A 13,906-nucleotide genomic window follows, 5' to 3' on the forward strand; every position below is an offset into this window, starting at 1 on the left:
TTTGGACGTGCCGCCGTGGCTCGACATGCAGAAGCCAGTGCAACCGCGCAGAAACCCACACGGAAGCTTTAGGCAGGGCGGCGCATGTCACGCACCACATCGTTTAGCGCTGTAGGGTAAATCATGCCACGCCACACGTACTGCCGCGCGGGGCCCGCGGCTCACGACCGCTCTTTTGGTTTCTTCCAAAAGAGCCCCTGGACGACTGAGCTATTCGCCTAAGCAAACCCGCGGTTAAATATCTGGAGCTTCTGTTCTTTTTGTCCCTGCGACCGCGAGGACTCAAAAGTTAAAAAGATATACAGAGAGAGAGGGGAGCGGCCCCTTTCTCTCTCTAGGACGGACACGGACGACTCGACTTGCTCGGGTTTTCTCTGTCTCTACCCCCTTCTGAAACTATTTGATCTCCGATCGACCGAGGTCTCTCTCTCCGCCCCTCTTCCTTTCCGCTGCCTCGTGCCATGCTGCTACGGCTCCTCCTCTAGCTACTTCTCCTTGCGTGCCTGCCTACCTAATACTCTCTCTCTCTCTCTTCGTCATCTTCTTCCTCCGATCTCCTGTGGCCAAAGGTACGTGCCTCGCGCGTGCCGACGTCGTGCGTGCCGCGCGCGCGTCTCGGTCTCTCCGACGTTCTAGCGAGCGGAGAGAGAGAGAGAGAGACGGGGGTGGCGCCGGGCCGGGCCGGGCCGGCCGGGTGGATGGAATGAACCGGCGGCAGCCCGGATGGTCCCGGCTCGGAACCTGCAGCTCCTCCGCGACGCGCATGGCACGCCTTTCATCCGCGACGTCGCCGCCGGCGTCAACGCTCTGACGGCACAGCCGACGCCGAGGCCGAGCCACCACATGGCCCAGGAGCCCATTAACCAGGACCCGTCAAAGCCGCCGCCGCCGCAGGAGAGGCAGGAAGTGCACCAGGAGGAGCGACGCGGGGAGGCGCTAGTAGTGTTGCCGCCCCATCCCGCCGGCACAAGCGGCAGCAGCAGTGGCGGCAGCAGCAGCAACGGAGGCGGCGGCGCCGGGGGAGGGGACTGGTTGCGCCTCGGCCTCGGCCCGGCGTCCCCGGGCCCCAGTGGCGCAGCGCCCGACATCGATCTCTTTGCGGCGGACCGCGCGGGGACGGCGGGGCCGCGGCAGGAGACGCTCCCGGGCATGGACGTGCCGCCCGGAGCCTTCCTGCGCCCCGCCATGCCCGGCATTCCGCAGGCGTCGTTACAAATGTCTGTGCCGCGCGCTGGGCCACCTTGGCTGCCGCCTTGGAGCCACGCGGCGCAACAACCGCAGCTGCTTCTCCCGTTCGGACACCGCGGGCTCTACGGCCCTGGCTCGCCGGCCGCGGGCCCCTCCGGCTTCGACACGACCAGGGTTGTGCTGCCTCCACCGGCGGCCACCGCCGCCGCCGCCGCCGGAGTCTGGTTCGTCTTCCAGGCCGCGCCCCACCAGTGAGTGCATATATACACGTCCTACCACTCTCTGCGACTGCACTAGCTACATGGGTACACGCGAGCATTTCATGTGTTCATCGCTACTTACTCCTCCTCATCCTACATATTTCACTCGCTGCATGCCAGTTGATTAATTCGTCCTTGAATGATCAAATCCTGCAAATGCAGCGCCTTCATCTGCACGTTCTTAATCCTTTTTTGCTTCGATTCGTGTTGTTTTGCTAGGAGGACTAGCTGTCGGTGTTTTATTGACTTTGATTTTTGTCATCTTGATTTGTGCAGAGGGAGGGAACCGTTCTTGCCTCAGATTCCAAGAAGCTACTTAAGAATCAAGTAATACTCTACAACCCTCTTTTTTTTTTTTCTTTCATCGTAATCATTCTGCTGCTTCGATTAGTTGCCTCTCATCCTGCATTTGCATATTCTTTATGCGCCTCCAAATCTGCGAGGCTATGAGATGTATTAATTCATCTAAAAAACATGCTTCGGATGTAATGTGGTTTGTGCTTACTGCTGCGGCGTGGAAAATATGAGAATTTAACATGCGATTTCCTTGTATTTTGATAATTTTCAGAGATGGGAGGGTGACAGTTAGATTGTTGATCAAGTACCTGGCTAACAAGCTCGGATTGGAAGACGAATCAGAGGTATTTAAATATCAGCACAAGTCCGATTAATATCCGTTTTATTTACTAGCATTTTGCATTTTATTCTTCTTCCCCCCTTCTCCGGTCTTTTGTGTTATGGTGAACTTCTTTCTTTATTTTTATTACTGCCAAGATGCATTGTTTTCCCCTTTGCTTTTTCCAACATCGGTGATGAAAGGAACATCAGAGCTAGAAAAGAGACTGGTACGTGTACGGTACAGAGGTGTAGGTATAAAGAAAATAACATTAGACATATGCTTGCACTCCTGAATGAAATATATAAAATTTTAATCAAGCGTGACATTAAGGGTCCAGTTTGTGCTTGTTCCTATTGTAGGTGAGGGGTGTGTGTCTTGGGTGGCACATCATCCCCTCACCACTTGACAAGAACTCCTCCATCCGAGAGAGAGACGCAAAGAGGGACTAGTGAGAGGTTGTTAGATACTAGTCTAGATGGTTAGTTATCAGGCTTGTGATGGAGCTTTACTTGTTTCTTCTTCTTGCTCTCTGTCGGTTCATGCAAACAATAAAGCTGTATATATGTATATATATATACTCATTTTATATTGTACTTATTAATTATTAATTATATCTTAGGGAGGGAGCCTTGGCTAGCTAGCTAACTATAGGTAGAGCCCTCACAAGCCTTTCTGTTCTTTCTTTTCCTATGCATCCTAGGGGTCAGGATATGGCCAAGGAGCTCATCATTGCCTAAAGCCCTTTCTCCCCAGTGCAATGCCTCAAATGGAGGCATAGGAAGGGCTAGCATGCAATGCATGCAACAGAGGCTTTCAGGGCTATGCTCATATATAGGACACATGAGTAGGCATATATGTGTGTGCTGTGTACTCCTACATGCATGCATGTAGAGAGAACCTCTTGCTACGGCCTGGCTAGCCAGTGTGTGCGTCTGTGTGTGGGGCTGTGCTTGTGTAAAGCCATAGCATTGTGAGGGAGGGAGGGAGATAGATGGTGCATGCGCTAGAGAAAGAAAAGGCCTCCTTCACCTACCATGCATCACTGAAAGCTATGCACCATCCTCACCTCACCATATGGAAGCATCAAGTAGGGCTTTCGAGTGTTTGTATGTGTGTGTGCATGAGGCTCTCTGTGCATGAGAGAGAGAGAGAGAGAGAGAGAGAGAGTGCGTGAGAGAGAGAGAGAGTGCACCACAACATAACGCGCGCGCACACACACACAAACACACACCATTTCCTGCTCCATCACGTACAGTGATGGATCCTTTTCATTATGACTCGAGATCTTGCTTCCTTTTGCACTCGATAGGCCTACCTAGCAAGCCTGCATATGTTCTCAGTAACTGCAATGATATATAGGCTCCTTTTTGTTCAGGACTACACGCATATACAAAAAATACAATATACTCACCATGCACAGACCGACCGGCCCTACAATAAATCTTTGGTTTTCTTATCTACATTTCTCATATGTTAATCTACTCATTTACTTTCCTACCTAGCTACATTGCCTGGCTGTTTCATTGACCAATCTCATGCACAAAATGGCATGCATGCATACACGGTCACGCAGGAATCTTCTTGCGGATATATATACAAAAAGAAAGAAATACATTAATGGTTACAATATGTATCTAGGTAACAATATGTAAGCCGTACTCAATGATGAAAGGATGGCCAACTTTTAAGGTGCCTAATATATAATGTATGATATATTTGTTGCAACAACCTTAGGTGATGCGTGCAGACGTATACTAATATAAGTTTATACGTGGAGGGGTACTGGGTCTGCATGCATGCGCCTTTCTGTTTGAAGAGTAGACTTTGTTCATTTTCTAATTCTTTGATCTTGGTACGCAGAAGTGTTAGGGTGCACATACATACGAGCCTTAATTGCATCAGGATCCCGCTTTTGCTTTCAACTCCAATAAATCGACGTGTTTATCATATACCGTTTTATATATTTCTGGGAATTGACCTGCTAACAACAGCAAGGCCTCACGCTATAGTGTCTCGCCCACACCAATATATTTGCTTCAATGGCGTTGCATATACATATAAGGTATAACTATATGTATGATGGGTTTCATTTGCGCTCACCAATCACCACTCGGCCAGAAATATGCGAAGTGCAATATAGTTTATTAGTTCCAAAATTCACCATAACTTCTTGGGCCTTTTCATAACTATAAATGGGGGTCTACTCCATAGAAGCATATAATTAGGTATAATCAGTAAGTTAACATCTACATGCCGGTACTATAGAGGAGAATATATTCCTCAAATAACTAGCATTAACCGGGGCAATGACGAAAAATAAAATTCATCATGATCTATCATATACACAACTTAATTATGATTTTTTTAGTTAAGGTCATCGGATCGCCCAAGTTGTTGATACCAATATCCTATATCTTTTCTCGAAAAAAATCCTATATCCTATATATCTAAGTATCCCATTTAAATGTGCATGCAAGCCATCCACATCATCAAGTGCATGAAACATTTCCACTTTCCACACATGCAAGCCCTCCACACCATAAAAAAAATCGGCAAAAAATAATTAACCTTCAATGTCAATTTTCCACCACATGCAAACCCTCTGTATATTTGAATTTTTTTTTATACTTTCATTGCTATGAATTTCTACAGCAGTGTGCAGGATGTTATCTAGTTTATTTAGATTGCAAGCTTCACATTCCAGTTTATCTTATTTATAAAAGTTATAGTATGTAATGCAATAAAATGTTACTTACATTATTGGTGGAACAAAGTGAAGGCAAAGATATTTTTTGTCTTCTCTTTTGGTAAGCAGTTTAAACGTATTGATGTTTTTGTGCTCTTTGAACATTAAGTCTGATCAATTTCTGAGTTCAAGCCAGGCACTTGAACCCATCTAGTGGAAATGAACATCCACTCTCCTAACCAAGTGAGCTATCTTTTCTACACTCACTTATTCACGGAGTACACATGTCATAAGGTTTCTAATTGTTCAAACTTGATCTGCAAATAAACATTAAAAGTAAGTTCGCTTCTCATAGCATATACCTTCAATTAGTTACATAGGACTTTGAAAGGATTGCACACCACATGTAAGAACTATGTAAAACGTAGGCAAATCCTAATTACTTCACGCTTCTAATGTAAATTCCTGAAACTAGGTCCAGAAATTTAACTAATTATTTTTAAGCATCAGAACATTTAAAGTGTGATATTAGAAGAATTGCTAATATTGAATCACCATGACCTCTATAATCACAAAATCAATAACCAAGTACTCCCTCCGTTCCTAAATAATTGTCTTTCTAGAGATTTCAACAAATGACTACATACGGAGCAAAATGAGTGAATCTACACTCTAAAACATGTCTACATACATCCGTATGTTGTAGTTCATTTGAGATAGCTAGAAAGACAATTATTTAGGAACGGAGGGAGTATATCACCATGGCTCCCGTCAATCCGCATGCATGCACGCACGATGTATAGTATAGTAGAATGATTGATCAACTGAACATGCAAGTTGGTGTAGGATTTCTTTTTTCATTTTAATTGTCTCGTACTCCCTACAATGGGCCTAGTTTAACCGGCGCCATGGATGTATAACAATTCGTTTTTCTTTTGTGCAAAGATGCCCTTCAAATAAATATTTCCAGGGTCAACTTTGTCTCTACCAGCCAATTCTTTATAATCCAAACTTTAATGTCAATCAAGGAGGTTCTTTGCTAAAAAGAGGGTGATGGTTTTACCAGGTTAAAACGTGTGTCAGCCTTGAGCAGTGAAAGTTCCCCATGACTAGGGATGCGTGCTTGATTTAACAATCTACACAGAATATGGAATGTGGCCATGCTGCGACTAGGATAATATGTAGTATTAATCAGAGTTTAGTGGCAGCTCTTAGCTAATCAAAAGATTCCATCTGTTGATGGATGCCTTTATATACTGCACATCATGCATGCACCAAATGGCTCCACCACTTTGTATATGCATACGACTCGTACTTTCTTCTTTGTCTTTAGCAGTCTGTTGCTCTTTTCCTCAATTGCTATCTTAGTCGTTCACTTAATGTGACAGGCATCTATAGCCTTCGCTTAAAAATTACTAAAGATATATAAAACACATATATATGGGGATTGATTGGGAACAAATCCAATGCATCGTGTCTCTCGTCTCGTGTAGACTATGATGGTCAGTGGTTCAGAGCCAACATTGCATTTAATTCACTTGGTCGTAATTTTGATCTGATCATGTCGCCGGTACATAAGTACTTGGTATTCATTTCATACGCTAGAAATATGAATGCTATATACGAGTATCCTTCATGCATGTGCAAAGTTGTTAGATCATCAACCGACCTTGTGCATGTGCACGGATGCAGCAAACTAGGCTTGGATTTCTTCATAGTATTTATTGGCGTCATGCCATCGTCGACCTTACCTCACGTATTAACGGACTGTGCACCTAGCTAGCTCGTGAAAGCCAAACTAGAAATTCTCACGGGAGACAAAGCCTAAGGGGAAGGTAAGATAGCTTAGATATATAGCTTTGGTTGTGTGGTTAGATGACAAATCGAAGAACCTTATTAAGTGGGTGCACTTGCACTTTGTGGTGGAATATTTTTACACATACGTGCATGCATGTGGCCCCACCTTGTTAGCCAATGAAACAGACCCACCAAATCACCTGTTTTATGCTCGCATGATTGGTTTCGAGAAGAAAAAGAAAAGAAAAAAGGGAAATAATTAATGTGCATGGGAGTGGGGCCATGCGAGGAATGCGTGCACAGTAGAGACTAGAGAGAGACGGCCGGAGAAGTAGAGAAAGAGTGAGGGGGGGTAGAGAGAGAATAATGCCAAGTTGGTGAAGGGTGAGGCATCTCAATGAAAGTGAAGCAGGAGGAAGGAATAGACGGATGGACAAAAGCCAAAAGGACCACTAACTACTGGTACTGCTACGACGCAAACACTAGCTCTGCAATTCCGTCTCATGCATGCATTCCTTGGATCGGACGTGTCGTCCGTTGTAGTAGCAGCAGCTAGGGGGTTAAAAGCAGCGGAAGCAACGCACTCTGGAGAAGACCCTCGAAACAAGGAGCGGTGGAGAATTGCACCTTCATACTATTACTAGGGCATCCAAGTATAGTACTCATAGTACGTAGTATTGATTTCCCACTATTTTATGTCCATATATATATATATATACTTAGTAGTAATAAATTAGCTGCTTTTAGTATGTGTAAATCGACAATCATAGGAGGGCTGGAGGGAGCATATTGCCACCACTCCTCCCTTTTTTTCTGTCATGCTTATGGATCGGGGGACCATGTGCATATATGCTAACCCCCTTTTGTTCTGGAGAGACTGATTAATTAGCCAGCTAGACTAGAGGGGGTGCAAGTTGAGTTGAATTGATTTTTGGTGATTTGCACGGGAAGAAATTGTACGTGTCAATTGTCATTGGGAATTTAATTAAGAGGGTTTTTTTAGCAGAGAAACCTACCAACAAGAGCAGAATCTAATAGTTTAAGCACACCTGAATCACTATGCAGTGCAGCATTAATTGCATGCAGGCACGCACGCCTCGTCCCTCCAACTATTAGCAGCTAAACCGGAGGCGTACTTAACCACTAATCAAGTACGTACGAACCCCCACGATGATTATATTAGATGCCGATGGCTCGAGCGTTAGTTGGAGGGTACTTGTTTGTGGCCATGCTAGAATTATATTCCCTCCCTCCCTAGCTAGCCAGCGAGCGAGGGCAAAGGGTTTATGCATGCCGCCAAGCCCAACAAAAACGTGTGAGCTCTCATATACAAGGGCCACTGGTTGGTTGGGACCTGGCACATCAATCAAAGCCAGCAATTCCCTTGCAATATATCATAAAAAGAAGAGTATAGTAAGTATAAGATCGATATATGGTGAGTAGTATATGGACGTCCCTAAGTGCTCGACGAGTAGTAGTACTACTACTACTAGACTGGTAGAGGTAGTCGCTCGTGGGTCACATTGATGTAGCTAGCTGTGCTTCTTTGGGGGCAAAGCTAGGGACATTGGACGTTTGGCCGGCCGCACAAACATACATACATCATGGGTCACATGATGGAAAGCCAAATAAGTGCCAAGATTTTTGTTTACATATATTGTATGTTAGTAGAGGAAACTTATCATACTCCTGTAGAAAACTACACCAATCCAAAGCAAGACAAATAATTAGAGATGTACATACTATGGCTACGTTGGTTTCTTGCACGACTGCTAATAAGGCTATGTGCCCATGTAGTGCATGCATGATCATGCATATAATTGGCACGACATGGACAGCTATTATGAACTGGGTATAATGCTGATCATGGCCTCGGGGATTGCAATAATTAGTACTACTGATCTTTGGTCTTTATATAATTCTGCTTGCTGCCAAAGTGTTGGGCACGTCAAATGGCGTCATATATGCACGATCGATTCGATTAAAGATTCGCAGATTGTCAATAGGTGTTCTTTCCTTTTTGTTCTCTTCTTAGTGTGTGGTGCTTGATTAGGTTTCTATATATATTAACCCTTTGTCTAGCTTTGCTGTCTTTGATCGGTAGATGGTTGCATTCTATGTAGAAAAATGCACGCCTGCATGATCATGTGAGACCTAGCACACTACTTCTTGTCCTATTGCTAGTTTGGACTCGCTGGCAGTTTTTGATTGTTAGGAATATCAAATGGACTTGATTGGAAAAAAAAAACTCATATATCCTTGTACATTTTTTGGGTGGATAGTATATTTTGGTTGTTAAAAATATAAGAGTAAAGCTTTGGAAATGTTTAAATAAGAGGATCAATCTCAAAGCATACAAAATGACTACAGCAGCTCCGCCTTTTACACACTTCTCCCACCATCTAAAATTCATCCTACAATCCTCATAAGATTGCTAAGATAAGCTTCTATCAAGAATTAGTTAACTATATCCCACACTAAAGTGCTGAACTCATACTGATTTGTAGCTAGGACATAGGAATGATTTCTACTTGTTGTTTACGAAGTTCCATTTGAGACTGAACGCTGCCATTTGAACACCCTCTTAGATAGGGATCAAGATTCTAGCCAGTACCATTTTTTATGCACTTAATTTTACAAGATCTAGCTTGACTTAGATTTACAACCGTATTTGGCTCTTTTGCCCCATGAGCATGAGAACAGCTAGCGTTTGAATTTTTATTGACTATAAGGCCAAATAACTAGATGCTCCGTGTCACTTCTATATCTAGATGTTACTAGATACTATACGCTTATAGTATCTTAACCAATGAAATTAACCCTCTCAGTGAGGTCACATATGCGCATAGGATTGCCCAGAGGTAGATATGACGTAGTTCTTGTATATTTTTTAGTATTAGGTCATGCATTGGACAACTGATGTATTAGGTAATATGTGTATACAGCACAAATAACTTGATTTTTTTTTATTTGCATGTTGTGTACTTGAGAATTTGAGATAGTCAATACATCACGCGTAGGAATTTTGCATTTGCTTCAAATTGTTTGGTGGATGTTTTCCATGAACTGAACATAGAAATCTTACTCTCAAGGCTAGATATGAGCGAGGTCAAACATCACTAGAAAGTCCTATATACTGAAACTGACACCTAACGAAAAAAACGTAGTGTGCCATGCAAGATTATAATTTTCACTTGAGCTGGGGCGTTGGTTGCTACATGGATTGTCATGGGGAGAGGGGTTGAAGGGTGAGACTTCTTCAACCTGTAAACATGTGCCCACAAATGAGCCCCATTCATCATTCATGCATCTAGGCACTGTGCCGCATACTGCCACAAAAAAGCAATATCCTTGGGACCAATTTTTATTTCACGAATACGCAAACCTTGCGTATCTTTTCGCTGGTTGAAGGAGAGTGACATCATAAGGGTTACATCAGCTCACTAAGCCATGTGAAATGAGCAGTGGAACATGCAGAGAAGGGGTTGCTTAGCCCCTCCTTGGGACGAATTATCAGCTTGGTTCGTGATTATTAATTAATTTGAATCACGAGGTCCATTTTGCGCTCTGTACCATGATCTGCTGTCATTGTCAACAATGTCGGTGGCGCTCTCGGTATCATCTAAAAATCATAATCAAGGGTAGGGCCAGACGTCCTTGTCATGCCATGGAAATGGCATGTTTGGTGGAGAAGCACGGTCAGAGAAGCTGGAATACTTGCACGCTCTTGTTGTTGGGCAGTTTGGGGGGGGGGGGGGGGGGGGGGGGGGATGGAAGATGAACCATTCAATCAATCAGCATCCTGTGTAGATTAGGCTCAGTAAGTGTTAAGTTTTGTCTTACTTAGCTGAGCACTTGCTTCTAGGACCTCCACCCATTGACTTGATGAGCCTGAGGTGATGATTAGTTAAATAAAGTATACGCTCATGGGCACGACAGGTGATATTCAAGGATTGCAGTAGCTTGGCATCTCAGATCTGTGCAATTGCAATTACAATTGCAAGCACGTTTAGCATAGTTTAGCTTTGGTTGGTTGGGCTGGGCATCTCATCCCACATGTGGCCGTGGGGGAGAAGGTAATGAAATGCCATCATCACAAACTAACAGGGGAATCCGACATCAGTATCAGGCATGCATCACTTGGACCTGCCTGCTCTTTTTCTGCATTGTACTTCTATTGGGCATCAACCATGGAATTGCAATGCATGTTTGTGGTTGCACAAAGGAGAAAGTCCCCATCACATCACTATGTTCCTCTCGCCAGAAGCAATGCTATGCTTCTCATCCATCTTCTCACCTCACTGTAATTGACGCCTTACCTTAAAAATAGTAACAGTAGCTGATGCCCTGCTAAACTATTTTGCTTCACTTGTAATCCATTTTGTGTCCTGTTTGTTAATTTGGTCACAGTTCACTAGCATCCAATCCGTGCATCAGTGTGGAGTCATGTGTGCATCATCATCTCGCTTGCCCTATGAACAAGTTTAGGTTTTTTTGCTGACAAACTGAAGAAAATGTGTGTGTGTGTTTGCAGGTGGAGATTACATGCCGAGGGCGACCGCTCCTCCCGTTCATGACCCTTCAGCATGTCCGCGACAGCATCTGGTGCCAGAGAGACGCCGTGTCGACATCGGTTGCACCAGACACGTCAACCGCTAACCACATTATGGTTTTGCAGTATGGCAGAAGGCCGTAGTAGACAGTCCCCCCTCACTTCTGATGTCACTCAGAAAAATGTAGATTCTACCCCCTCTTTTAACCATTTTCCGGCACGGCACGACAGGCGGCATGACGGACGACAATTCCTGACCGCCTGGCCTCGGAGGCTGCTGATGATCTATCTATTGATGAACCACAGAAGAGAAGGTGTGGAATGGAGCTTTTTTTTACCCCTGACAAACGGCGCGGTTATTCATCGGCACACCAGACCAGAGGCTTTTTTTCTTGGCCACCCCTTTTGTATACAGGCTATGTTTTCTCCAGCGAATCACTAGAGAAAACAGCTTGGAAGCTGCCTGACATGATTAGATCAAATCAAACTGTGAGAGGAAGGGATTTGACTCAAGAGTGCACTTCCAAGCCATTGTGGCCTTCGCTTCACCGGATTTACTAATTTGAGGTTCCAGCTGTCACATTTAGTTCTCCGCTGCCTGCTTCCTTTCTTCGTGTTGGAAGCAGCCAATGTTGCCCTTACTACACCGGGCATTTTTTTTTGTTTGTCCGCGACTTGTCCATTGAAGATCTTACTTTTCTTTTGTTCAGTGGTTTGTGCCACACAGCTAATTTAGTTTCTAACATCTTTCACTTGAGCCTCCTATTGTATCAAGCCCATAAAACTGTACTACCGAGCATTATTTATCTCTGTTCTGATGACAGTCAAATGTGCACGAAGTTCATCCTGCAGAGAATAAGAGACATTTCATCTCACATGATGCCAGGAATAAAGCAGTCTTCCACTTTCTAAAAAATATACGTATGATGCAACCTTGCAACGCAAAAGCTGACAGTAACGCCCAAATCACACCATGTATAATTTTTGAAGCCTGAAGTGAGACAAATTCAGAAAGCCTTGAGCTACCCTAACGAAACAAATTGCTAGCTTTTGGCTCCGGCCGGGGCCGGTCAAGGAGCAGGCCAACAAGTAATAGAACAAATTACAGCAGGCGCTGATTAATACAACAAGGATTAAGGCAATATAATCAGACGGAAAGCTACACCACATGAGACGTCAATGTGTCACCGAATACCCTTCCCAGTCAGGCACCACCACGCCAGTATAGGGTCGCCGTCACCAGCATGATGCTGCTGCGACGATGAGGTGAGGTCAAGAAGCTCCAAACAACCGACAGAGATCACACGTAGCAGGCATTACAACGCACACTGCTACTGAGAAAGACAAGGGAGGGGGTCATCAGTGCAGCTGCAGGGTAAACGCTATCAAGGCGGCGTAAACATGATTAAGACAAGCTGAGTGAGCTTCACAGCAGGTCGACAGACCTGATGCCTGCTCTACTCTAGTTAAAACCAAATATAGACATAGTTAAGAGAAGATGATGCCCTAAACTAAGAACTCGGCGCGATAACTTAAAACCGGCCCGCGCGTGCAGGCGCTTGACAGTTGACAAAGCCACCTGAACAACCACATTTCTGAACCCTGAACCTGCACCTCAACTTTCAACCGGGATAATGATAACAAGGTCATTGCAGTTGTTGCTCCTCGCTTATATGACCTCTGCACTGTTCCCTAGTGGCTCGTGCTCCCTCGCTACAGCACCTACTGCGCAAAATAGACGAGGAAAGAAACGTGGCGTCGGTGGCAAACCAGGCGGCGCTTAGAAGAATGTTAATCATGGGAAAACCAAGTGTAGCTGCAAATTCATGCATGCTCCACTTGGCCTTCTAGTCCTGGCGGTGTGTTCCGGTGAAGCTTCTGAAAATGAAGCACGCGGGCCTTGCCAAGGTTGCATCATCCCAGTTAAGATTGACGTCGTCACCTATTCACAACGTATATATAGTAGTACTGTTTTGGTTCCTCGGTTCGGGAAATGGATATTAAGCTGTGCCAGAGAATCATCAAGTAGGGTGTGCGTGTGTGTGTTCATAGGGGTGAGTGTATGCGTGTGTGTATGAGCGCTTGTGTAAAAAAAAGTAGCCCACTGTCTGATGGAAGGTTCCTTGCACACACGCACACGCTGGAAAAACGCACATGACAAATGTGAATTCTGCAGTGACCTGTAGTAATTCAGATAGATTTCTTGACATAATAAGGACCATCAGCTCCCATGCTGCATGCAACCAACAGTATTTGCATTGATGTTAACTAAGACGGAATCAGAAAAAAACACTGAGAAGAAACAAAAAGAAAAAGGAAAGGGAAACCAAGATACGAACTGTTCCACCCACCTCATCTTCTGTATTAGTTGCAAGTGGAAACTAAGACTTAATTGCTGCATATTCAACAAAGCTCAACAAATCATGAGGGCCATTAAAGACTTGGGGCTGTCTAGAAGCTTCTGCTTTCAGGTGATGCAGAAAGAGGAACAGAAACCAAATGCTATATATTATCCACGGCTTGTCAAAATCATCTAGTACTTGAAGAAGGCGATGATTTAGCTACACACTGCAGCTTGCTTGGAATCCATGCAACGGTCAAGACCCAAGAGCAGCTCTATTGTGGAAACATCATGTGTGCATTTCATCATCGCTTACTTGCTTTAAAGGCTGGAAAACCAAAAGCACTTGATGTAAAAGCAATTGCCATTTACAGTCTAGCACGCACTAGTGAACTTCACACTGCTTAAATAACAAGAACTGAATTGCAAGCTGCTGCGTATGGGATAAAACACTTGAACATAA

At 44.4% G+C, this 13,906-nt stretch overlaps 1 protein-coding gene across 1 annotated transcript; it reads left to right on the top strand.

Moving 5' to 3' along the window:
- The first annotated feature begins 409 nt into the window (after positions 1-409).
- On the top strand, positions 410-11,925 carry LOC123189085 (protein LAX PANICLE 2). Its single transcript, XM_044601413.1, has 4 exons — positions 410-1,439; positions 1,725-1,775; positions 2,017-2,089; positions 11,085-11,925. The coding sequence occupies exons 1-4, from the start codon at positions 724-726 to the stop codon at positions 11,244-11,246; spliced, it is 1,002 nt and encodes a 333-aa protein (XP_044457348.1). The 5' UTR covers positions 410-723; the 3' UTR covers positions 11,247-11,925.
- The last annotated feature ends 1,981 nt before the right edge of the window (positions 11,926-13,906 follow it).

Source organism: Triticum aestivum, chromosome 2A (assembly GCF_018294505.1).
Source record: "Triticum aestivum cultivar Chinese Spring chromosome 2A, IWGSC CS RefSeq v2.1, whole genome shotgun sequence".
In the NCBI taxonomy this organism is placed as follows: Eukaryota; Viridiplantae; Streptophyta; class Magnoliopsida; order Poales; family Poaceae; genus Triticum; species Triticum aestivum.